A 25,826-nucleotide genomic window follows, 5' to 3' on the forward strand; every position below is an offset into this window, starting at 1 on the left:
TTGGTGTTCTTTTACAACACATGTCAGAGAGCACGGGGAGAGATAATTAAAATAGTCATGAATGAAATAAGAAGGTTAAGAGAAGTATATTCTATATGTTATTTGCAATGTCATTCTGTAACATTTCATTAAACTAGTTTTCCTTCCAGATCTCTGGAAGGAACCAGAATTGAATAAAGCTCCTGTTTAGATGCAGTACAGATGAAAAAAAAAGATTGTTGTAGATCCTGGGAGCTGCTATTGTAACAAATTTCTTTCTTTTAAATTTTCTAGTTTCTAACGAAGTTATGATTGTAAAAGGTTGGCCTCGCGTTATATTCTAGAGCTAAAAGTTTTCAACAAGGTCGTTTTAGACCTCAGTTTCAAACTAATTAACTCTGGCGGGAAGTATGTAAGGATCTTAAGTTTTACTAACGTTTATTTTATTTTAAATCTTTACTATCACCTCTTATTTTCTACTTCCGGCCAGAATTATAAGCGCTAAGGATTTTATGCAAAGTTTGTCTGGCGAACGCCAAGTATTTAAGTTGTGGCCTTTTGCCAAGCGAGAGAGAGGAAGCAGTGAGTCAAAGCAGGCCGCTTACCTTAGAAGTCACTTAGTTGCTGTTTGCCTTCCAGGCCAGAGGTTTTAATCCTCTTGATAAATTTAAACGTATTGTAGTGTTCACAGTCTCTGTGCTACATACGCTTCCTGTTATTATAAGGCCAATCTTCCACGTGTATTATTCTAAAGTTAAATTAGAGTCTAGTTTTATTTTGATATCTTTTACGTTAGACCCCGAGTGGAGGGTCATTGTATTCCGAAGTACGGAAATCATTGTATATAAAGAAAAATAAAGGGTTTTGTATACCCTTCGTCTGTATCCTGTCTACTTACTACAATTAGTGAACATAGCTTTAGTAAGCTCTCTGTTCCTAGTCAGGTCCTTGTATGTTTCCGAAGAAGGTTAGAAGGAACATTGAACCTGATAGTGGCGCCCAACGAAGAAGAATAACCATGGCCGAGTTTCAAGAAGAACCTGTGCTGCCTGCAGAAACGGCTCAGAATCCAGAAATGCCAGCTGCCGCCCTGGAAGGATTTGGGTACATCGTCCAGACCATGCGCGCTTCGATGAAACCAGAAGCAACATTTAATGGAAACTCACCGGTAACCAGTTTTTTGGAAAAATTGCCGTTATTTTCCGAATTTGAGAGACAGCCCTTATACTTTTCTTTCTGAAGTATGTTTGACTTTTTGTCTCCACTTACCGTATGAAAAATTTGTTGAATGTTGTTAACGAAGGCTGTGAAACTACACTCAGTGCAGAGAAATACAAATTTTTTACGTGCCAGGAGGGATTCTACTGTGGCGGACTTCATACAATCAATATGGAGCAAAGTCTGACGAGAATCGATAAATAAACGATCTTTGAAAATGTATCCAGGACTCTTCTTTTCCTTTTATTGGACAGCTCACCATGACATGGCAAATACCATGATCCTACCTTGTGTAAGCCACTGTACTACTGAAGTATTCTCTTAACACTACACACACTTCCTATAGCTCACCCTTGTGTGTAACAATATAAAACAATACTGCTAAGATTGTTTCAGGATTATTTATATAATTACTGTTACATTTTTATTAAATTTTTGTTATTTAATTGAACTTGTTTCTTTCATTGCGAGTCTTTAATCGTTGAAAAAGAGATATTAAATTGAGAATAAAAAAGTAAATAATTACTGCAAGAGAAAACATACTTTAGTTTTGTATAGTTAATGATGTTTTTTAAATACCGCAGCAAGCATACATTAGGTATTCTGATATTAAACTGGTAGTTTTGCAACAAATGTAATTAGACTCTATTAGTAAATGATCAGTTCAACAAATGAAAATAAAAAATATGGGATCTTTTCCAGTAAAACATAACACATGGAAAACTTTTTTTTCCAAAAAGCTACATGTACCAATTTGAAACTTAACAGCGAGAAAATATCATATCATTATAACTGTGATAAAATGTTTCTGAACATAACAAATTCATCTTTTAGGCTATTGAATGGGATAGAATGACTTTGAAAACTTATTAACTACACTTAATTTCAGGGAGAGGGAACACTATTGTAGGTAACGAGAGTAATATATAATTTAACCATGGCCAACAGTTCAATGTCTTCATACAGATCCTTTGGAGGAAAAGAGCACATGTACTTTTTTATGTTTGACATATAAAGACCAGGAAAATGCCCATGCAGCTAGCCTCTTGGCGGGATTCGAACCCAGGACCAAACTAGCAGTATTTGGTTACTTTTGCTGCTCAACTGCTGGTGGGAAAGAACAAGGTGCTTGCAAATTGAACACAAATTTAACGAATCACTCTAGCCTCCTATAGCTCACCATTGTGTAACAATATAAAACAATACTGCTAAGATTGTTTTGGGATTACATCATTACTATTAAATTTTTAGAAAATTTTTGTTATTTAATTGAACTTGTTTCTTTCACTGCGAGTCATTAATCGTTGAAAAAGATATATTAAATTGAGAATAAAAAAAGTAAATAATTACTGCAAGAGAAAACAGACTTTAGTTTTATATAGTTAATGATATTTTTTAAATACCGCAGCAAACATACATTAGGTATTCTGATATTAAACTGGTAGTTTTGCAACAAATGTAATTACACTCTATTAGTAAATGATCAGTTCAAAAAATGAAAATAAAAAATAGGGGCAGTAAAACATAACACATGCAAAGCATTTTTTTTCAAAAAAGCTACATGTACCAATCTGAAACTTAACAGCGAGAAAATATCATAACATTATAACTGTGATAAAATTTTTCTGAACATAAGAAATTCATCTTTTAGGCTATTGAATGGGATGGAATTTTCCTCCTTTGGAAAGGAAAGTGGACATTTACTTTTAAATTAAAAAAGATCTGCATTATATTTTTAGTTAAAATACTGCATTTATTGGTTAGAAGTTAGTTCAAGCAGGACAAAATTAAAGATAGATTGAATTAGTCAATATTTTTTACTCTTTATATTTAATTATGAATAATATAGTTCAAAATAACCAAGCGTTCAGAATACTTAACTGAATTCAAATCCGAATTCTATTTTAAAATCTTTTGAAATCAATTTGAAACATACTTCTCAAATAACAAAGATATGGAAATTTTTAACAGAAAATGATAAAAATATCAAAATCAAAACTTACATAAAAAAGAATAACTTATTATGATAGTACAGAAAACTTACTGACTGAAGCAAAAAATTCTATAAGCTTCATTAAAATTTTGCCACAGTTTATATCAAGCTGTGTATCTAAGCATTTTACAAAATGAGAGACGCGAAGAAACTATTCTAATTAAATTTAACATATATACAGCAAGTATTATTACTAGTAACATGATTATTTTTCTGAGGGGGAGGGACTGAAAAATAATCATTAAATTAATCATTCATAAAAAGTACTACAAGCCTTACAGCATGAAAGCTGTAAATTAATTTTATAATTTGAGGAATAAAATACAATCATTAGTGAGCAGAATATTATAACGTTGATAATAACGCAATCCATGACATTAAAAACATAAACATTTTTCATTCGGTAGTAAGCTTCGCCGCGTGGCTACTCGATAAATGTTTACATTTGGAACTACTAAGATGGAACAACAGCGCCATCTAGTGAACGCGACATTTTAGGACCGTTTTTCTACTAGGCAGTTTCACCTCCTTCATTATACTCCGTGAGTCCAGTATAACAGCGGAAAATGGAATGGAATCTGCAAAGAGGTTAGAATACAAGGAGGGAAGGTTCGCAGTTTCCTCCACTGTCGGGGAATGAAACTCCACCGAACAAGCGCCGTCCATGTTTGTAACTTCAAAACATTGCATTACGGCAGTGAAACGTGTTTTTAAGCTGTTCTGTGCATGTATTTTCCAGTAAAAATATGTTAAATTTATAATGAAATCCTTCACTATTGTTAGTTTTTTTGTTTTAAAGTTATAAAGATAATATTCTTAATTAACTACGTACAGAAAATCATTAAGAACTAGTTCGAAGTCTAAATGCAAGTGCATAACATTAAAGCCTTTAAAAATGAAGTTTCTGTATATTTCAAGAATTTGTTTAGGTTTTATTAGCAGCCTGTTGGGTGTACTTTGCAATTTTTCCATTAACAAGTGATATATTCACAAAATATATATTTCTGATATATTCACAATATTATAATTTACTAAAGATTCATTTAAAATAATTTTAACCTGAAATTAATAGCAGATAATTAACTAAAAAGATAGTCACAAGTTGCATTTTTTTAATGGAAGTTTTAAATAGATTCTTTTCACAACCAACAACCTTATAACAACATGAAAATAAATATTAATAAAATAAAACAGATTTATGTGAATTAAATGATTTCAGTTTATGCTTAGTGAAAAGTAATTCCAGGAATCTTTTTTGAAAATATATTTGTGCATCCATATGCAACACAAGCTGACATGCTTCAAAAAGAAAAGAAAAAAAAATGTTGCAATTACCTTGCACAAGTCACAGCGATAACAGTAACATGGCCGCCAAGCTTCACCATTTGAGTTGAACCTTCCCTCCTTCTATTCTAACCTCCTTGGGAATTTGTGCCCAAGGAGGTTAGAATAGAAGGAGGGAGGATTCGCCGTTTCCTCCACTATCGGGGAATGAAACTCCGCCGAACAAGCGGCGTCCATGTTTGTGACTTCAAAACATTGCATTACGGCAGTGACATGTACGTGTTTCTAACCTGTTCCGTGCATTTATTTTCCAGTAAAAATATGTTAAATTTATAATGAAATCCCTCGCTATTGTTGAATTTTTGTTTTAAAGTAATAAAGATGATATCCATAATTTACTATGTACAGCAAATTATTAAGAAATAGTTCGAAATCTAAATGCATGCGCATAACATTAAAGCCTTTAAAAAATGATGTTTCTGCATATTTCACGAACTTGCTTAGGTTAGAAAATAAATCTTAATAAAATAAAATAGATTTATGTGAATTCATTGATTTCAGTTTATGCGCATTTCATATTTATTAATCTCAAAGAAACTGCCTTTAATTAAGTTGAATTACAGAAATACACCTATATAAGTTTTTGGATAAATCTTTCCACATGTTCAATTGTGTAAATATTTTACTTAATTTTATCACTATACTGCCTAGAAATTTGTAAATTTATGCAAAAATTTTTAACAACAGAACAGTTTATCTTAAAAAAATGAATAATAATTAATATATAAAGAAAAACATTGCTTTATTTAACACCTTTACAATTAATAAAAATAGTAACAATTGATTTCTTAATTTTCATGAAAGTTATAAAACGAATTAACTAAAACGTTCAAATTATACAATTTAAATCCTACCATATAGCATTGTATCTTAAGGAACGAAGATACCAGCTATAAACAGAAACATTAAAATGTATTTAATATATTTTGATTATAGTTATATTAAATAACCTATTTTAAGTCCTTTTTTTTCACATCTGGAAAGAAAACCACATGACATTGTGATATTTTTTGACATAGTTGTCATATTACATAAAAAAAGAAAATTAATACTTACGTGTGAAAAATAATGCCCGGAATTTTTTTCGAGAATCTATTTGTGCATCCATATGCAATACAAGCTGACATGCTTCAAAAAGAAAAGAAAAAAATGTTGCAATGACAGACTTCCTTGCACAAGTCACGGTGATAACAGGAAGATGGCCGCCAAGCTTCACCGTTTGAGTTGAACCTTCCCTCCTTCTATTCTAACCTCCTTGTTTGTGCCACAGTATTTCCCATAACGAAAGAGTAGGTAACAAGCCAAAAGTGTTTGAGAATTCCTCGAGTAGCCATGCGCGCTCTAGCAGACGACGCCTTGCTTCGTTGACCTAACTTGGATGTTCACTATAAACCATGTGAATGTTGTTTACGCTATTTACTTTTGATTGATAAGGAATTTGGAAACTCCTACGTATGAAACTGCAATTCTAAAAGCAGTAAGTTTCCTTTTATCATCATAAAAAATAGTTTTTTTTTTTTTGTTATAGTTAGTTTTTTTTGTCGTGTTTACCAATAAATTGTGAAAATAAAATATCTGCAGAACATTAGTTAAAAGACTTGTCGTATATCTTTGCCAAAAGCTAAATTACATGCAATATAATGTTATGAAGATAAAATATAAACATGCTTTAGTAAGCTAAATGTGATTTCTGCAAAGATTTAATGCAAAATTAATTGTTAGTAAGAAATGAATACAATTTCATTATTCATATTAATGATGTATTTCATTCCTTAAGGATATGACTACTATACTACCTCCAAAATCTTTACTGAAAAATCTGCACATCCCCGAAAGATTGTTGTTGGGGCCTGGCCCATCAAATTGCCCTTCATCAGTTTTAAAGGCATCAGCCCAGCAAATGCTAGGTCATTTAGATGAAGACTTCTTAAAAGTAAGATTTTAAAGTGTGCCATTTTTTTTTTATTTGTGATAACTATGAAACATTATGATTTAGTTGGCTCATATTTAAGTAAATTAGGGGGGGAATTTTATTTCTGCACTGTTCTGTAGCTTTTAATTACTGTATGTAAAATATTTTGTATATTTTATATTTTGTATATTTTACTGAAAACAATTAAAAAGTGCTCATAATTATTTAGGAAGAGTGTGATTAATGTATTCCAGTGTCATTTTGTAATTTAAATAGATGTCTTAGTTACTAAATTCATACTCTTGATCTGTTTTATATACTTATCAGCATCTTAATTAATTATTAATCTTCATACTGAAAGGATTATAGAACTACAGCTCTGGTCAGTACATTCTTTATATTCTTATATTGCAGTTCTTTGTACATAAAATTTGTTCAATAATAGTGTATGTTTTTTGTATGGAAAAAACTTCAGGTACTTATTATCAACTACAGTTTTTCGATGATATTAACAATAAATTACAAATCCCTGACATTTTGAATTTATTTGTTCAAATATGAATTATGGAAGTAAATGTAAAATATTCTTGAAAACATATTAGTTGCTTTGCATTTAAATTACACACTTAGTTATAATATATATATATATAACTTTTTACATGCTAGTTATACTTTTGGCAGAAGAAACAGATGTTCTACTTTAGACTAAGAAAGAGAAACTTTCTGAATTTGTAATAACTTAGAAGAGCTGGTGGCATAGTAGTAGATCAGTGCATAAAGAAGCAGAAACTTGACGATGTGGCCGAATTTTAATTCATTCCTTTTTATTCGTGGTTGACATACATTTTTCAATAAACCAACACATGTTAAATGGGTATTATAGCTCCCTGTTATTAAAGAATTTTGACATTGGTACCATATAGGCTTGTAAAATGTATTTTTTGAAGATAGCAGGTAGCAGCATGTTGCAACAGCGAAGCAAAGTAAAAAAAGTGACAGTTATTCAACATTGAGGCTTTATTTAAAAGAAGGGTTTCGGTTTGGAATTGAAATCCTATTCAGGAATTGGATAAAAGTTATCTGCATATGTTATGTAAGAACTTACATCTGTGTTATGTAAGAATGGCTAATCTTTGGAATATGGTAACAGGTAGTTTGGCGACATTTTGGTAAGGCGATAAAGGTTACTAGCTAGGACTTTAGCAATAATCTGAGAAGTACACAGTTCGAATCACAGATTATTTTGTCTCGGAGAAATGAGAGATCATGAAACATATTATGTGACATTTTCCGGAAAATTCCAATCGGGATTTTAGCTAGAAAGCACTTAGAAACAATTTCGCTGCTAAAGTGCAGAATCGCCCACTTATTTGTTTGGCGCTTTTTACAAGAGTAAGAAGAATTGGATTTTTGTCAATTTTCTTTGACTTTTTAAGTGAAAATAGGGCGATGTGTACATGGATAAAGTCAAGAGTGTGCACAATGCCATTTTTGTGCAATTCTGGGATGTTTTTTTAAGTGAAAATAGGTCAACGTGTACATGGATACCGTGTATATGCAATTCGTAAAAACGCACCAAGCAGTGGACGATTCTACACTTTCTCCCAATTTCGCACCTAATCTTCGTCATGATCAAGCACTTTTGTTCCATAAAAGTTCTAGCATAAGCGTAATTTGGATAGCAGATTGTTGGAAAAAATGTTGAGTAAAATAAAAAAAAAATGCCTTTACTTCGTGAAAACAAAGTGGCGTCTAAAAAAAAAAAAAAGTAGCAGGTTGCTACAGCAGGGTTGGTCGCCAAAAAATCGCCAAGTTACCATAATCCGAAGATTCACTGTAAGAACTTATGATGCAGATTAATTTTGAAGTCATGCTTCTTAAACTAATATATTATAAATAGTTACTATTTTTAGGAAAGGTAAGGGAAGTACCTAATTAAGACACAATAACATGCCGAATAAATATTAATTCAGAAGTCAAACAACAAAAGTTTTCCGTGCTCTTCAAGTTTGCTCCTCCAAAATAGCCCTTGATGAAGAACTAAATTATTTAAAAGCAATAGCTATTGACAGGGGCTTTTCACCCAACATTATTAATCAAGCAGTTAAAAAATTCTCATCTCAACACACTAAAAGGCACACTCTTGTTTTAGGAGATTATAAAAATTCTGTTGTCATTCCCTTCTTTCCATCAATTAGCTATAAAGTTGCACATATTTTGCAGAAATTTAACTTTCGGGTTGTTTATTCTCCCATCAATAAAATTCCGAGTTCCATACTCAAGGACCGCATTTCGGATATGAATTCCTGGGGTATTTATAGGATTCCTTGCCAGTGTGGTTTAATTTACATTGGCCAAACTAAGAGAGCCTTAAAATTTCGCGTCAAGGAACATGAGGCATATGTTAGAAAAAAGGAAACACAGAAGTCTTCTGTTGCTCAACATTGTTGGTCCGAAAGCCACACTTTCAGTTTTTCTGCTGCCAAAATTATTCAAAAAACATCTTCCATTGGAGAACTGGATTTTCTAGAAGCATTTCACATTCATAAAAATCTTTCTGTTCTAGTTAACGATCCTAATTCCAATCCAAATTTGCCTTCGGCCTTTAAAGAAATTATGTTTTAGTTTTGGTTTCACCAACAGATGGCGCCACTTGCTTATTCTTGTCCAGGCTTTCTTATCTTATCCAAGGCCAACTTATACTCAAGGCCTGCCAGTGTGAAAATATTCTTTTGTGTTTTCGGTTGCCTGAGTGATATTCCTACTGATCGCAAGATGGCGCTACAATTCTGCTACACTTTGCGATGTTTACAAAGATCGGAAAAGTACCAAAAACAACTTCTGTCTTGTTATATGCAAAGTTTAAAAACGATTAATCCATAGTAGTCAGAAATTGTTGATTTCTTATTAGTAAAATAATTTTAATTAGAAGGAAAGCATGGAATTTTAAGCTATCTCACTTTTTTTCACACATAAACACCAGCTATTTGATCTCGATTTTAATTCCTGCTTTGATCTAGACATGCGCTATTCTAAATTGTACCCATTACAACTACTTATTCTAATTTAAAGGTAATTCAGAGTATACACCTTATTTTTTAATTATGTATATAGTAAGAAGTTAACAGATAGCTTCAGATCATGTACTATTTCAGTGAAAAATTTTCAAAATATTTCTGTCGGCTGTACTGGGCCGAAAAATAATTTAGTATCCCCTATCAAAGATGTAATTAACATATTAATATACCGTGATCTAAAATTTGTATATCTGTTTCCACGACATTGGTGTAAAAATATTACTTAAAGAGATTAAATTTTACATACTGAAGAATTTTTTTTTAATTATTAAATACCTGTTTTTAGGAAATCTTAAACAATAAAAGTTTAAATAATGCAGATTTTGATCTCTGTGAAGTATTTGCATTGCAGATATTCAAAGACATTATAAAATTATTAGTCAAAAAAAAGGGGGGGGTCTTACTGTGGCATAGATTTTGAATGAAACACAAAGCCAAAGTTGCTTTTTTGACTAATTTTAATATTACACAGGTGTGTTTCTCTTCACTTTCATTTGTATTCTAAATTTCATTGATGTTAACATTAAGAAACTAGTAACTGAATTAAGTGCACTGCATCAATTTACATTTTCAGTGTTAGAGAAACTTCAATTTATCAAATGAAAATAATGACATTTTTGATAAAGCTATTGATCAAATCAATCTGTTTGTTATAAATACAAGAGACACAGGCATTATAAAATATATTTTAACAGCACACAAAAAAATAATAACTCTCATAATCACAATATATACTTAAGAAAAGTTCAATTCTGTATATCAAGGATAAAATTTGAAAACTTGCAATGGCTGAATATAAATAATATATCCATCACACATGCCCACAATGCTAAGTAGAATGAGGTATATACACAATTTTAGATATATATGCATTTAAAGTTAGGCAAAAAAACAAGCTTATTAAATGCATCTCTTAAATATACAGCAGGTAGACATTTTTACACACATACAACATTTATCAGAATGACATGTGTACAAAATTTTATTTACAAAATTTATTTATTTACATGCTGGCAGCGTGAGAAACTGATATAGTTCATTATCAAGAATAATGTATACATGAAATAAAATTACTGAATTTCACAAAACAATATTATCACTATTAAACACACATACACATGAGTGCCATCTTGATACATTACCTACATGACATAAATCCATGTGTAGCATTCCCATTCCAGATTAATCAGAAGATGATTAATAGTATAATAATAAGTTCCACACAAAGTTTTGAAAATAACAGCATTAGATGCAGAAAGATTTCAGAATTAAATAAGCAGAATGAGCAATTTCAGAACTGAGTTCGATGAGGTATATACACAATTTTAAACCTATATGCATATAAAGCAAGCTTATTAAGTATAGCTCTTAAATATACAGCAGCTAGACATTTTTTACACATATACAACATTAATCAGAATGACATGTGTACAAAATTTTATGGCTGGCAGCGTGAGATACTGATATAGTTCATTATCAAGAATAATGTATACATGAAATAAAATTACTGAATTTCACAAAACAATATTATCACTATTAAGCACACATATACAAGAGTGCCATCTTGATACATTACCTACATGTAACTAGCTGACATAAATCCATGTGTGTTATTCCCATTCCAGATTAATCAGAAGAAAGTTACAAACAAAGTTTTGAAAATAACAGCATTAGATGCACAAAGATTTCAGAATTAAATAAGCAGAATGAGGAATTTCAGAACTGAGTTCAATGATGTATATACACAATTTTAAACTTATATGCATATAAAGTTACGCCAAAAACCCAAGCTCGTTAAGTATAACCTTTAAATATACAGCAGCTAGCCATAAAATACACTTTTTGTTAATAACGAACCACGTTACAAATAGTGAGCGTATAGCAAAATTGTAGCAGAATGCGAGCGCCACCTAGTGATGAATTTTGCGAAAGCCACTGAAAACTGGGAACCGGAATTTCGTTCAGTCTGGCAGGCCTTAAGTATAAGTTGGCCTTGTCTTATCTAATCATTATTTCCTATCTGGTTCATTTGCGGTTTTGCATCTGAAGATGGTGGTTCGGTAAAACCATCGAAACTAGTCCTGTGAAAATTTTGTAAATATAACGCTGATTTTTGTTGTTTGACTTCTGAATTAGGAAGAACCTAAATTAAAATGAAGGATAAAAGGGGCTATTTGTAATTAAAGTTAGAAGTTTGCCTTTATATTCTTTTCTTATGTATTCAATTTATTTCTTATGTAACATATATACAGCATATTATATCTTATGTAACATATATAATTAAATTATTCATTAATTATATTATTAATTTTTCATAATTCTAATAAATTTGGGTTTTTAGTTATAATAAATGATAAACATTTATTCCAATTTTTATATCACAGCTTTTTAAAAAAAACATTCAATTTTTAATTTTCCAAAAAAAATGATTCCTAACACTTAATGAAACAAATAATACAAAAAGGTGTTTAAACATTTTTAGTTTTGGTACTTATGTATTATCGCAACCAGGTTGGCATGATTTGTAAGTTTGAGTAAAAACGTATGAATAGAAAGAAAATGTACATTTATTAATTACAGATAATTTTTAATACAGTTTTTTATATTATTTTGTTTTAAAATATAAAATAGCAATTAAACCCTTCCGGTTTCGAATTTGAATAAGTTGCAGAATTATTTTTTCGGCGGAAATCTTTTGGCTATTGCTTTTAGCACTGATTGAAAACTGTCTTCGCCATTAACAGCTTGAGCTTGGCGCCATATAAATTCGATAAGGTATGAGTCAAGATGTTGACGGGCTGTTCCTCTCTGTTTTTTGTTGCGCCATTTGGCTGAGCCCCACATGCACTCTACATGTTATGTGTGAATGCCCGTGTTGGGATCCACAAAGTTATATTTGTGATTAACAGTTCCATGCAGAAATCCAGCATTTTTGAACTCACTTGTATTGTATCCTTTCCAGCAATCCGAATAAATGATGCTTCCTTCCTTGATATTTTCGCAAATTTTTTCCATAAGAGTAATGGCGCTTCTGTTAGGTACAGTAATCAAAAAAGTCTCATTCTTTTCTCGGCAAATTCCGCCGAAAATCCATTGTTGTGGTAGTACACGCCCCATAACACGTAGGGTTGCCGTAAGTAGGGTCACCAAATTTGGCGATTTATGCGAATTTTGGCCTGGTTGCGTTAATACGTAAGTACCTTAGTTTTTAACAACTGTGTTGTGTCTGAGGTACTTTTCTGTTTCGCCGGTGCAGGCGATAAAGTCGCCAATAATGGTACAACCGAAGCCAAACGGAATAGCTTTGCTGGTAACCTTTTATGCCTCATTTTCAAAAAGAAGTCACAAACATTTCTTGGTTAATCTTTGGATTATGGTAACTTGGCGATTTTTGGCGAAAATTTGGCAACCAACCCTGCTACAGCAACATTCTACTTTTTTTTTCGGCGCCATTTTGTCTTCACGAAGTAAAGACAGGTTTCTTTTTTTTTTTTATTTACTCAACATTTTTTCCAACAATCTGCTAGAGGAATTACGCTTATGCTAGAAATTTTATGGAACAATAGTGCTTAATCATGATGAATATTAACTGCAAAATTGGGAGAAAGTGCAGAATCGCAAACTCCTTGCCGCGTTTTTCAGAATGGCACATACATGGTAACCATGTACACGTTGACCTATTTTCACTTAAAAAAACATCCCAGAATTGCACAAAAAGGACATTTCGCACACTCTTGACTTTATCCATGTATACTACTTTTTTCTCATAAATTAAAAAAATTTGCACAAAAATGCAGGAAAATTTTGTGAATCTTTAAAGTCGATAAAAAGGACATATATGAAATTACCTGATCGCGAAAAAGTATATACCCTTTCCAAGGATGAACATTTGCACGTATAAAATAAATAAAATATCCAAAAACTTTTCCCTCTAAATTATCTATTATAAACATCACCTGCGAATTTATAACGCAAACATTAAAAATAGTTGCAAATACTTAGTGTCAAACATTTAAATTATTTCCATGCACGTTTACTTCTATTGAAACATATTCCAAAATGCTACAAACATATAATTCATAAAATAACTATCATTTAATTAAAATATAATTAAATTTAAAAACACTACTTAAAATATAAATAAACACATGCATTACATTAATAAAAATTAGCTTTAAATCATAATTACTTTAAACTAATTCATTACTAATAACAATTTTCCAATAATACCATATTAATTTATTTCCTTACATTTAGAACAATGCATAAAAATAATATCTTCAAATGATTAAAAATACTAACTTACCTAATCTTCTTCAGAATCTTGAGTGCATAGCGGATAAACGTTTTTTATGGATTCAATAAAATCACTGAATGATTTTTTTCTGGTAATTTTTCCACCATATTTTCTCTGCTAAATAAAAAGCAAAATTCTCCTTATAATACTTCGGAATAGCACTTTTTATAGCACCCCACGTGCCCTCAATCGTATTTGTATGTCCATTTTCACTAGATTTCTTGCACCGCCATTCAAACTTATCTGTAATATCCTCCCTCGAATTCACTTTACATAGGGCCATGGGATCCAAAAATTAATCAACACTGTTTCACACAACACACTATGAAGCTAAATACAAAATGCTAAACGCAATAAAAATTTCGAATTCACTTTACATAGGGTCATGGGATCCAAAAATTAAGGAACACTCTTTCATACAACACACAATGAACCTAAATACAAAATGCTATAAAGAAAACTGCAGATATTTTTCTAAATTTTCCCCCTTTTCCGATTAAACAACTGTGATTCGTCCATAAATGTCACATGACATATCTTTGTTTACATAGAGGAATCATAAGATGATATACAGTCAAAACACATTTTTTGAGAGTACTGAAGACACACTGGTTCCTTGCATTCCAAGCACTTGCATGCTGTTTTTCTCTTCTTACAAAGTGGGCACAGATTACATGATTTTCTTTCTTCTAATTTTTCTTCTTAATTTGATAAATCCGTTCTCTGTCCAAGGATTCTTCTAATTGTTATCTTCAGTTGGCAAAAAAGAGGAAGTTATCCCAACTTTCAGATGCGGTTTAATAAGTTGATTAGCTAATAAGAGCATAAAATTGTTTTCTTTTCAGTTTTTTAGCATCAGGATATGACTGGAACAATATGTATGAACATAAATTCCAAGCATCTCCGGGCTCTGCTCTAGAGCCTATTTTTGCAGGATGTTTCAAACCAGGGAGCTGAACTATTATGATATGTTTTGGTGTTTGTACCACTGATTTGGGTCTTTTTTGCTCGATTTGATGTGCTTTTTTTCCATAAAAATTATCATTTTGTTCACAGGCATTAGAGTAATTATGATATTCATCTGCAGAAACTTTTGCTTTCGCTGTGAAATACTAGATGATTCTTCAGAATCAGAGTATTATAATCAAGATATTGTTGACAAGATATTCAATTTCTTTTTTAGTGATAAGTACGGGACGTTTTCTTGTAAAATTTGAAGCCATATTTATCACTTTTACAAAAAACAAGCATCCGATAAATAATGTCTATCGTCCACTAAAACTGGTACGCATCTGCTGTGAGCGGTTTCCCAGTTTCCTTAAAAAGTAAAAAAAAGTGATAACTGAAATCATAATAAAGCTAAAAGTGTGAAATTGGATATGTGACCTTGTGGGATGGGTTTGGGGAGGTAGAAGGAAGGACAGGGACCATTCTCTATTCTAGGGGTGGAAACGATGGTTAGAAAATCCTCAGCGGTCTCTCAGACCGCTCACAGCAGTTAAAGGTTAAATTGAAAAACCTGCCTCGCACAAATATATTGTCACAAAAGAAAATAAAATATGAGTAGCTTGTTTTGATAAGTTGGGTATTTATCTAACAAACTTATTCAAAATTCGTTTAATGGTAGTTCTTTGTATACAAGAACTGTCTTCCTGGTACTGTTGCAAACATTGGCCTGTGGTTATCTATGAGACATGCAAATATTGTAACATTTCATTGTAAACTTTACTGTTTATTTTTAACCTTTCTTCATTTTAAATAGTCATCTAAGATAGTAAAGTAGTAAAATTTATTCTCTTCTAGAGAATCTGCTCTCTTTTTATTGACAAAAATCCTTTAAAAGTTGTTTTAAATTTTATTAAATACATAAAAGGAGACAATGTTTCATTGTTCTCTAACCTCCATTTCATAATTCATAACCAAAAATCGCCACTATACAAATACAAAATAACAATTCAAAGAATTGCACAAACTCAGTATCCATGTACACATTGACCTATTTTCACTTAACAAACATCAGAGAATTGCACAAACTAGGCATTGCGCATTCCCTTGACTTCGTCCATGTACACATCGATCTATATTCACTTAAAACGTCAAAGGAGCAGCCAACAAAAAATATACAGTCAAAAGTCGTTAATCCGGACTCATCGGGACTTCGGCGATTCCGGATTATCGATTTTTCCGGATTATAGATCATCAGTTTAAATCTGGTAAGATGGCATGCAGAAATTATAAAATTAAAAATATGAAACCGTAATTTATAAAATAAAGAACAATTATGATCTAAAGGGTATCAAAATTTACAAAAAGAAAAAGCTTAATATTTATTTGTTTACTTTATTAAACATTTCTTTCAATGTAAGTTGTTTAAGTTGCTTCGTTTTATGTGATAATACTTTCTCTTTAATTCTATAAACAGACATAATTTCTTGTTCAGTTACAAAGTTCCACTGTTCAAGTCCTATAATTGCTGTGTCGAGAATACCGACTAATTTGTCAATCGAAATGATTTCGTTTTCAATAACCTCTCTGTCACTTTCTTCACTGTCACAAGCAAATTATAATGATGAGGAATTTGATTTAAATCATATCAAAGACGGAATACATCGAGATGAAATACTACATTTAGTAAGGAATTATAAACCAAATAAAATGAAAACATCTGCCCTGAAGGTAAGGATAGTGCTGAGAGATGAACTTCTAATTAATTGCACGCCCCCCCCCCGCCACAGAGCAGCGTGAAATTAATAAACAGATTTCGGAATGGTTAGGTCATTTTTTGCAGCAATTCCACTTTTGTTTAATGGACTTCGAAACATACTTTCGCTTTGTAGATCCTTTACATATTAGTAAATATATATCGGAAATTCTATTTGACATAATCGAAAGTTCAAGCTTACTTTTATAAAATTGCTCTAACAGTCTGCAAAAAATAATAAGCCGGATCCAATTCGAAGATTAAGGAACAACGCAATCTGCAACATTAACTGAATTAGATAATTTTAGCTTAGCTTATACCGTCCGTTATACAATAAACGCACATGTGTAAACGTATTTTTCGCCTGCGAACACGCATATTCGCAGCTGTAAAGGTCAACACGATAAATGCGCAGAAAATTTGTAGCTTTGAGGTCCGGATTATAGATTATTCTGGATTATGGGTGTCCGAATTAACGACTTTTGACTGTATTATCTCAATAAACTACATTTTAAATCAAACAATGAAATAACATAAAAAAAGAAATTCATTTTAGCACTACACAAAGGAAATATCCACTTAACCTTATTTATGAATTTATGCGTCTTCTGTCAAACACAATTCCTTAACAGCATCCAAAAACTTTCTAAAATTATCTGAACAAGAATCTGTATACTGGGGTCGCCACATAAATTCGCAAAAATATCCTCTGTAGTGCCGATATCATCCGATGTTTGACCATATGCAATTCCTTCCTACAAACAGGACACTTAATAATGGCTACTAAGTAAACCTTCATTTACACACCAGTCAATTAATTTTGTCCCTTTCGTTCCATATCACACAGAAACTTCAAATTTATCTTATCGTATTCAGCCATTTTGCCGTGTAAACCACAAAATAACAACATACTTCTTACCCAAAATCCAACACACACTTTCCAAATATTTTCCCACAATTCTAATTATCACGCAACCAATTATGTCATAATAGGGTTTCCTTGACATTCAACTACTCAGGTTAACATAAATGAAACAACAACTTGGTAATAAATGAAATGGCAACTGAGCAATAAATGAAACAACAACCTAGCAATAATCAAAGGGGCACTCTTAGATCTACTCTAACCAAATTTTCTCTTATATCCAAATGTACTGATAAATGAAAATGCAGTATTAAGTAAAGTTATTATTGAATTGTTATTATAAAGTTGAGGTATAGGTAATCTAAAAAAAAAAAAAAAAAAAAAAAAAAAAAAAAAAAAAAAAAATAGGGATGACTTCTCTGACTTTCAAAACGAGTTTCTGATTTCTACCTATTCAGAGCATATTTTAGAATTTCGAGAAATATTGTATAATAAAATTTTATAAGAAGCATGGCGGAATTTTATATGAGAATACAACTGAAACTTTAGTGAAATTGATATAAATATTTGGAAAGCATTAGCATTTAGCAAAATTTGAACCATTTCATAGTACAGTCAAAAGTCGTTAATCCGGACTCGTCGGGACTTCGGCGATTCCGGATTATAGATCATCAGTTTAAATCTCGTAAGATAGCATGCAGAAATTCTAAAATTAAAAATATGAAACCGTAATTTATGAAATAAAGAACAATTATGATCTAAAGGGTATCAAAATTTACAAAAAAAAAAAAAAAAAAGCTTAATATTTATTTGTTTACTTTATTAAACATTTCTTTTAATGTAAGTTGTTTAAGTTGCTTCATTTTATGTGATAATACTTTCTCTTTAATTCTATAAACAGACATAATTTCTTGTTCAGTTACAAAGTCCCGCTGTTCAAGTCCCGTTAATTGCTGTGCCGAGAATACCGACTAACTTGTCAATCGAAATGTTTTCGTTTTCACTAACCTCTCTGTCACATTCTTCATGTCTTTATCCATTTTTTGCAGCAATTCCACTTTTTGTTTGTTGGACATCGAAACATACTTTCGTTTTGTAGATCCTTTGGAAGTTCCAGCATCGGAAATTCTATTTGACATAATCGAAAGTTCAAGTTTACTTTTATAAAATTGCTCTTACAGTCTGCAAAAAATAATAAGCGGGATCCAATTCGAAGATTAAGTAACAACGCAATCATTAACATTAACTGAAATAGATAATTAGATAATTTTAGCTTACACCGTCCGTTATACATTAAACGCGCAGGCGAAAACGTATTCTGCACTTGCGCACACGCATATGCGCAGTAGTCAAGGTCTTACGCGCTCGCGTTAAACGCCTGTGCGCATGTGCCAACGCAGCACATGCGCAGAAAGTTTTTAACTTTGAGGTCCGGATTATAGATCATTCCGGATTATGGGTGTCCGAATTAACGACTTTTGACTGTACATGAAATTTTAATCTGACAATATTAGGCATATGGTGGTTTCATAGCTTCCAAAAGTGGGGGAAAAGAATGAGCAGAGCAGAGAAGGACTAAGAAAAATGTTTGTTAGGATCTTCTGGAATGCATTCACAGGATTAAACTACCAGTAATCCCAGATTTCTCATACCATTCTGAAAATGAAGCACCAGAGCTTTGAGTTACACACAAGCAACTCATTAACTGAAAAATTGTAATGAATGATAATTCGTCTCCACCTGGATTTGGTGATTGGGTCTTCTCTCCAGTCACCCTCATGTGGGGGCTGGCTAGCACTCTGAAGGTTTAAGGTTTAAATCCCAGAAGGGCATCATTGATTTTTCATATTTTCTGCACCAAAAGGAACCTAATGACCATATAACAAAATCAGGTCAGTGCTGATTTACTTTCTCAATAATCTAAAGATTGACTAAGAACTCATGCCTGGAGATTAACTATGAATCAACAATAGTTCAAAATTCTCTGAAGCCTTAAGAAAATATAGGTGCTCTCATGCAACCAGAAAGCTTAAAATTGTTGGATGCTACATCATGATGATATTCTGTGTTACTCTTTTACAAAATTTTTGGCTAAAAGAGCACTTTGTACTTTTTCATTAATGGGGCAATTCTTGTTATCAAGCATAAATATTGATGCAAAATGTAGCCTGAAAGAGTAATAGCAACCCAATGATGCTTTCAATTCGTCGCCTACAATGCTGTTTTGGTGCTTCATCAGCACTGAAATTAAACTTAATCTTGTTATTATTAGAGCAAAGTTTTTTAGTATGGATAATTCCTTTTTTCCCCCCAGAAAGAATTTAATGGCATATTTTCATCATTTGCAAGTAGGCACATCCAGTGGTATAAGTTGAGTTCGTGGACCTCTATGCAGAAACATATTTTTGGACTGGGTACTCACTAATGATTTTGGTAGGGGCTGATTTAGTTATTAAGTATTATAAACCCATGTTTGCAGGATTATAAGCACATGCTTGTAGGTTACAAAAATAATTAAATAAAATGAAAATAAATATAAGCTCTTCTCCAGAGTAAAAAGTGTATAATGTAACCTTAAAACAAAGATTTATATCTGAAATTTCGTAAACAAAATTGTTTAACCATATATAATTTTTTATAAAAAATGTGTTTGGTGAAGTTTTTCCCTCCTTTGTCCATTTAATTCCTCTATATCTCTAATTTTCTTCTTTTTCATCAGCTCTAATTTTCTCGTAATTAGATAATACTGTGGTTAACTAATGTCATGAGGTATTTTCTATGTCCTTCCCTTTGCCTTTTTGAAAGGCACGTCAGACTATTATCAGATGTCTGGAGTTCAAATCCTGGCCATGGCATAGTTTATTTTTCATATTGCCTGCATCGACAAACCTAATCATTCTACAATGGGACAGATAAAACTGATGATAAAAGTTACCATAAATAAACACACACAGATCATATATTTCTATATATAAGAGGGTATGTATATAATTAGATATTATGGGAAAAGCTGTAGAGACATTAGGATTTTTTGTAAGCAGGAGAGATGAAAAATGAGCAATGTCCTCGCCAGGAATAGAACCATGGACCTCTGGAATATGCGCCCAGTATGCAGATCACTGAACTATGAAGGCATGCTAAGAAGGCGGGAGAAATACGTTATAAAGTATTATATCTAAAAATTTATATTTAGTAAGCTAAAGTAATAGTAATGTGTATAGATTCCTGTGGAATTAAAACCTAATAATAAATCAATACTTGCATGCTTTTATGTTTATGCTTATTGCAAATTTTTAAAAAAGCATTTCACTATATTATAATTAATAATTCATTCAAAAATTCATTATCATATTAAATATACTTCAGATTATGGAAGATGTAAAGATGGGAATCAAATATGCTTTTCAAACTACTAATGAAATGACTTTTGCTGTCAGCGGTACTGGACAATGTGCTATGGAGACTGCAATTTGTAATATATTAGAACGTGATGACGTTTTTCTAATTGCTTCTGATGGAATTTGGGGCAACAGAGCTTCTGAAATTGGACAAAGACTAGGTATGACACCTTATTGTTAAATAACTGGATGCAAACAGTGTGTAGTAATTTTTTTTCTGGTGATGTAATATTATGAACTCCCTGTATTGTGATATCTTGAAAAATATTCAAGGCAACAAAATTTACAGAGCTTATGACTGTTTATTATAAATTTAATTTATAGTGTTGGCTATCTTAAATGTTGTATAATAGAGATTGGCTTCTAATGATAAATAAATAAAAAAGTGCAATTAAGTTTACTTTAGGGCACTTGTAAAATGTTTCATTAATTCTTGCCTAAATGTGTGGACTGTATAATAAAAGAATGTCGACATCTTTATTAACAGTAGTTACTACAGTCAGTACTACCAACATGTTGCCTTAGTCAAAACCAATAGCCAAGTGAGAGTTTCTTTCTCTCTATAGTAGATGGCACTGTATTCTAACTTAACATGCCACCACCCATTGAAATTCAAAATTTCAGTATGTAAATTATAAACATACAGTTTAGCACTTTCAAGAAAAACTAATTCTACAGTCCAGATATGAAAGCTAAGAGCGTAGTTTTGCATCATGAATATAATATAAAGTAATATAAACAGATAATCCTGAAATACAGTATAAAATAATATAAATATCATAAACTAATTTATTGTGTTATGGTCTTACTTGCTCTTTAAAACAGCTTTATTTCAATATAACAGATAATTTTCAATACAAACACAATAATGTAAAACTAAGCATTGTTATCCTTGATAGGCAGTAAACAAATTTTGCTAATGCATCAAATATATACACCATTGGATGATTTCAATTTAACAATTCTGGCTTATTTTCTTTCTCAGGTAAAACTTCTACAATTCTAGTTAAAGACCATTTAAATGAGGTAGATTATCTTCGTTTAACACAACTAACATACCTTCCTTTAAGTTTTCTTTATTAATAAACCATTTTGTGCATTGCTGAAGATGATTTTAATAATCAGTTTGTCAATATTTGAAAATAATGTGAATAAACTTAGTAATAATCTGCCATTTAGAAAGTCTGTTATTTGTAAGATATGACAAATCAGATTCAGAATAAGAAGAAATGGAATGTCCAATTTAAAAATGACCTGGCATTAAGGCCTCGAGATAATTCACATCTGTTGATAAAGATAAAATTAGATGGAAATTGAGAATACCTTCAATCAGTAGGACAACATTTCAGAATTCTTCTAAAATCAACTTATAACTGCAGACTGTGCACTGAAGATAGCATTTAGATGACTAATTATGTGCTTCACATAAACCAGCAAAATTTGGTGCAGTATGTGGAATCAGTTTCCAATTTATACCTGCAGAAACTAAGAAATCTGATAAATCAGAATTAGATTTAAGGACTAAAATATGCAATTTTTTCAGTTCTGAAAAGTATGGACCAACCATATTAGTATCGTTATATAACATTGTGGTATAACATTTTCCACGTCTAGTAATAAATTTTTTAAATGTATGTAATGCATCTGTGGTTAAATCCTTTATTACCTCTAAATGTTTTGCTTTAGTAGCTAAACATATTAATATAGCAACATAATTTATACTTGATGAGTAATGGACCAGAAAAATCAAGTGCATGAGTATTCAATGCAAACCCTGAATTAACTCTTTCACCATGTAAGTTTTCCATAAGTTGTTTATATGCAATTGATTAAACTTTAAAACATATTACACATTCATGTACAACTTTTTGAGCTACAGAGGCTGTTCACACATTTTTTAGATGATTTTCATTGTAACTACAGAAATATTTTACCTAAAGTTTTGTTTTAAATGTTTTATTTGATAACCCTTATTCTTCATTATCTTAGTACACCGTAATTTCCAATTTATCCCATTGCTCTCAAACAGCTTTCCAAAGCCTAAGGAGGTTGCAGGTTGATGTTTAGGACCCCTTTTTAAAGTACAAAAGTGCAAAGATACGTTGTGATAGATCAGGAGAATTAGTAAGGATATGAGTGAAGACTATGGTCTTGATATCTGTTTCTTGTTCCATTTTTCCAAGAAATTACTAGTAGATTTTGACATGCCACTGCTTGCTTTGTATTGACACAGTTCTACTGATTTATCACACTGTGTGTAAAGAGAATGTATTTGAGAATTGGGTGTAAAATATGTTTTTGATACTATGTGGAGTTGATCTTAACATTTTTCTCCATGTCTCTATTTTTAATTTGCTTTTATATGAAAACCAGCAACAATCATAAATCCCTTAAAAAAACTTTCTTTGGACTCCTTGAACCATGTTTTAAGATTTTTTTTGTCCTCTTTGTTGCTATAATAAATGGATCTCTTTTTTATTGCAGTCATTTAAAGACACCCAAGCTAAGATAAGGTTCATCTATTGTAATAAAATTTTCCCGCTTTTTTTTCCCCCCCTCCCAGATAAATGTTTCTGATAAAGAATTTTCCAACACATTCTGCGTTCAGTCCTGGAAAAAGGCGATGCACATTATGTTTTTTGTTCTGTTTTTAAGATTCAGATCAACAGTTAAGCACTTTATTTACAGCTTACACTGAGCATTTTAATGATTTTGCAACTGCCGTTTGACTTGGCGAATTTTCTTTTAACACTAAAGATCTTACTTTTGCAACATTCAAAACAATCCGTTTTTTTCTTGGGTATGTATTTTAAACAATTTTTACACTTGAAGCTAAATTGTGACTTTTTCCCTTTGTTGTTGACAGCATTACCTATTGTAGCTTTAGATATGGAAAAAAAAAAAAAATACCTTTCGCAACGTTTTTTAACAACTAGATACGAATAATTTTCTTTGAAAGGAACACAAACATCCATTGCTTCTTTAAAAGCAACATTTTGAATGAAAACAAAACTGTCAAGTAGCAGACAATAATTTATACTTTCAAATATGTAGTTGCAGTTAAAAAAAATTTCTAAGCAGATTTTTTTTTACAGCAAAGCAAAATCATCTAAAAATGTGCAAACAGCCTCTCTATAACTTGAGCATTAATAACCCAAAATTTACTGCAAACCTGATGTAATAAATTTTGCACACCAAGATGCAAATATATAACATGGTAATACTCAAAATTAATCTTGTAAATACATGATCCTTTGGTGTTACATAAGAAAATTTTTGATTGTAATTAAGATTATTATTTGTAAGTCTGTCTCCTACTTTCAGAAGAGAATCTTTGCCTAGAAATGGGCATAAAAATTTTAACTTAGTTTGAGAAGAAACACAGTTCTTATTTTTCTAGGAGCAAATATCTTTGCCAAAATGTTGTGATTGTAGATACCTTATGAAGATTTCCTCAGCATCATCCAATTCTTTAAGAGTTAGAGGACATATTATACTTTTTCTTAACGATTGGCTGTAAATCTGCAAACAAAACTTAACACACATATAATTTGAACATAATTACTTACTGACATTAAGAACAAGATCTGAAACAAGGAAATTAGAGTTCACATTTAGGTTAACTAAGTCATTGTCCTTAAGTTTGAGTTTCTTCACGTATTCCACATCAGCCATATCAGAAGAAATTATTTCACAAGGATTAGTAAAGAACCTTTTCTTAGTTAAGAACCACACAAATCATTATGAAGAAGATTCTTAGATCAGTCTCTGCATGCTGTCTAATCAGCTGGTTATGAGTGCCAACATGATACCAGTCAAGAATAGCAGTCACCATGCGAATAACCGACACTCTATTAGCAACAGATGTCTTTAGTTGATGAGGTTCCTTTTTAATCCATGCTAAAACTATTGAAGAATCAGTGAGATAATACACTTCGTCTGTGGGTAGTTGAATGGCCTCTAATATTCTTTTCATTAATTTGCCAAGAGAACTGCACCACAAAGTTCCAAACAGGGAATGGTATTTGACTTTAAAAGGTGAAACACGAGACTTGCTCCAAAGAACTATTGTTGAACATTCATTCGTAAATGAGATACATTTCACATAAACTGCAGCACCATAGGATTTCTGATTAGCATTGCAGGATCCTGTTATTTCTATTTGCTGTACTTAATTAAAATAAATCTAGGGATGCAATAATCATCGACTATTCTGACACTATGCAGAAATGCCTTCCATTCCTCAAAGTGATTTTTAGGAAGAGATGTATTCCAATTTATTTTTAAGAGCCAAAGTTTTTATAGAAATATTTTAGCCTTTAGTCCAATTAAACGTAATGTATCAAAGAGGTGACTTATTGCTGATAAGACATCTCTTTTTGTTACTATTTATTCAATGTCAGGTATCTTTAAATAATAAGAAAAGCTATCTGTAGCCATATTCCATGGCATTCACAAGGCCGTAGTAATCTGACACTTATCAGTAACTTGAAAAGAATAATCCTGACTTGCACTTTCTCTATTCTTCAGTAGTTTAGTATTATTTGGACAACATTTGCATAACTGCATTCTGCCACATTCTGGAAGACAGATTAACTGTGTCTGCAACTCCTTGAGCTCTTGCAGCGCATTAGCTCCAGTGATTCCTTCTACTTAACAGTTCTTCAGTATGGCTTTTGAGACACAAGGAAATTCAGTCACGATATCCATTGCTAACTGCTTCAGGATCCTTGTTGCAAGGAATAATGCACTTACTGTTCCATATTTTACAGTCTTCAGATGATAAGTCTGCACAGGGCTGCCAATCGATCCTTTCCATAAGATCAGCTGCAGGATTCCTTAAGATGGTTCAATAAGTTTTTTTCTATCTTCTGAACATCAGCTCCTAGAGCAAAATTGTGCCTTCAGAATCTAATAATAATAGAAAATAAACCATCTTTATTCAGCCTTTCATTAATACTGAATTAAGTGATTTTCCATTAGTAGTGGTTGCTGATGCATTAAACACAACGTGAAGCTTGATAGAGGTTTTCTCCGGATGA

At 31.6% G+C, this 25,826-nt stretch overlaps 1 protein-coding gene across 1 annotated transcript in view; it reads left to right on the plus strand.

Annotated features, from left to right (window-relative positions):
- The first annotated feature begins 5,664 nt into the window (after nucleotides 1-5,664).
- Agxt (Alanine-glyoxylate aminotransferase) overlaps nucleotides 5,665-25,826 on the plus strand; it is a 79,713-nt gene continuing 59,551 nt past the window's right edge. Inside the window, exons 1-3 of the mRNA XM_035352389.2 lie at nucleotides 5,665-6,011; nucleotides 6,312-6,467; nucleotides 20,753-20,945. Of these exons, the coding sequence (XP_035208280.1) occupies nucleotides 6,315-6,467; nucleotides 20,753-20,945 (346 nt within the window). The 5' untranslated portion in view covers nucleotides 5,665-6,011; nucleotides 6,312-6,314. The remainder of the gene's footprint in view (nucleotides 6,012-6,311; nucleotides 6,468-20,752; nucleotides 20,946-25,826) is intronic.

The sequence above is a fragment of the Stegodyphus dumicola genome, chromosome X2, assembly GCF_044657685.1.
Source record: "Stegodyphus dumicola isolate Sdum_Otavi_A_Nest chromosome X2, ASM4465768v1".
Taxonomy (NCBI): Eukaryota; Metazoa; Arthropoda; class Arachnida; order Araneae; family Eresidae; genus Stegodyphus; species Stegodyphus dumicola.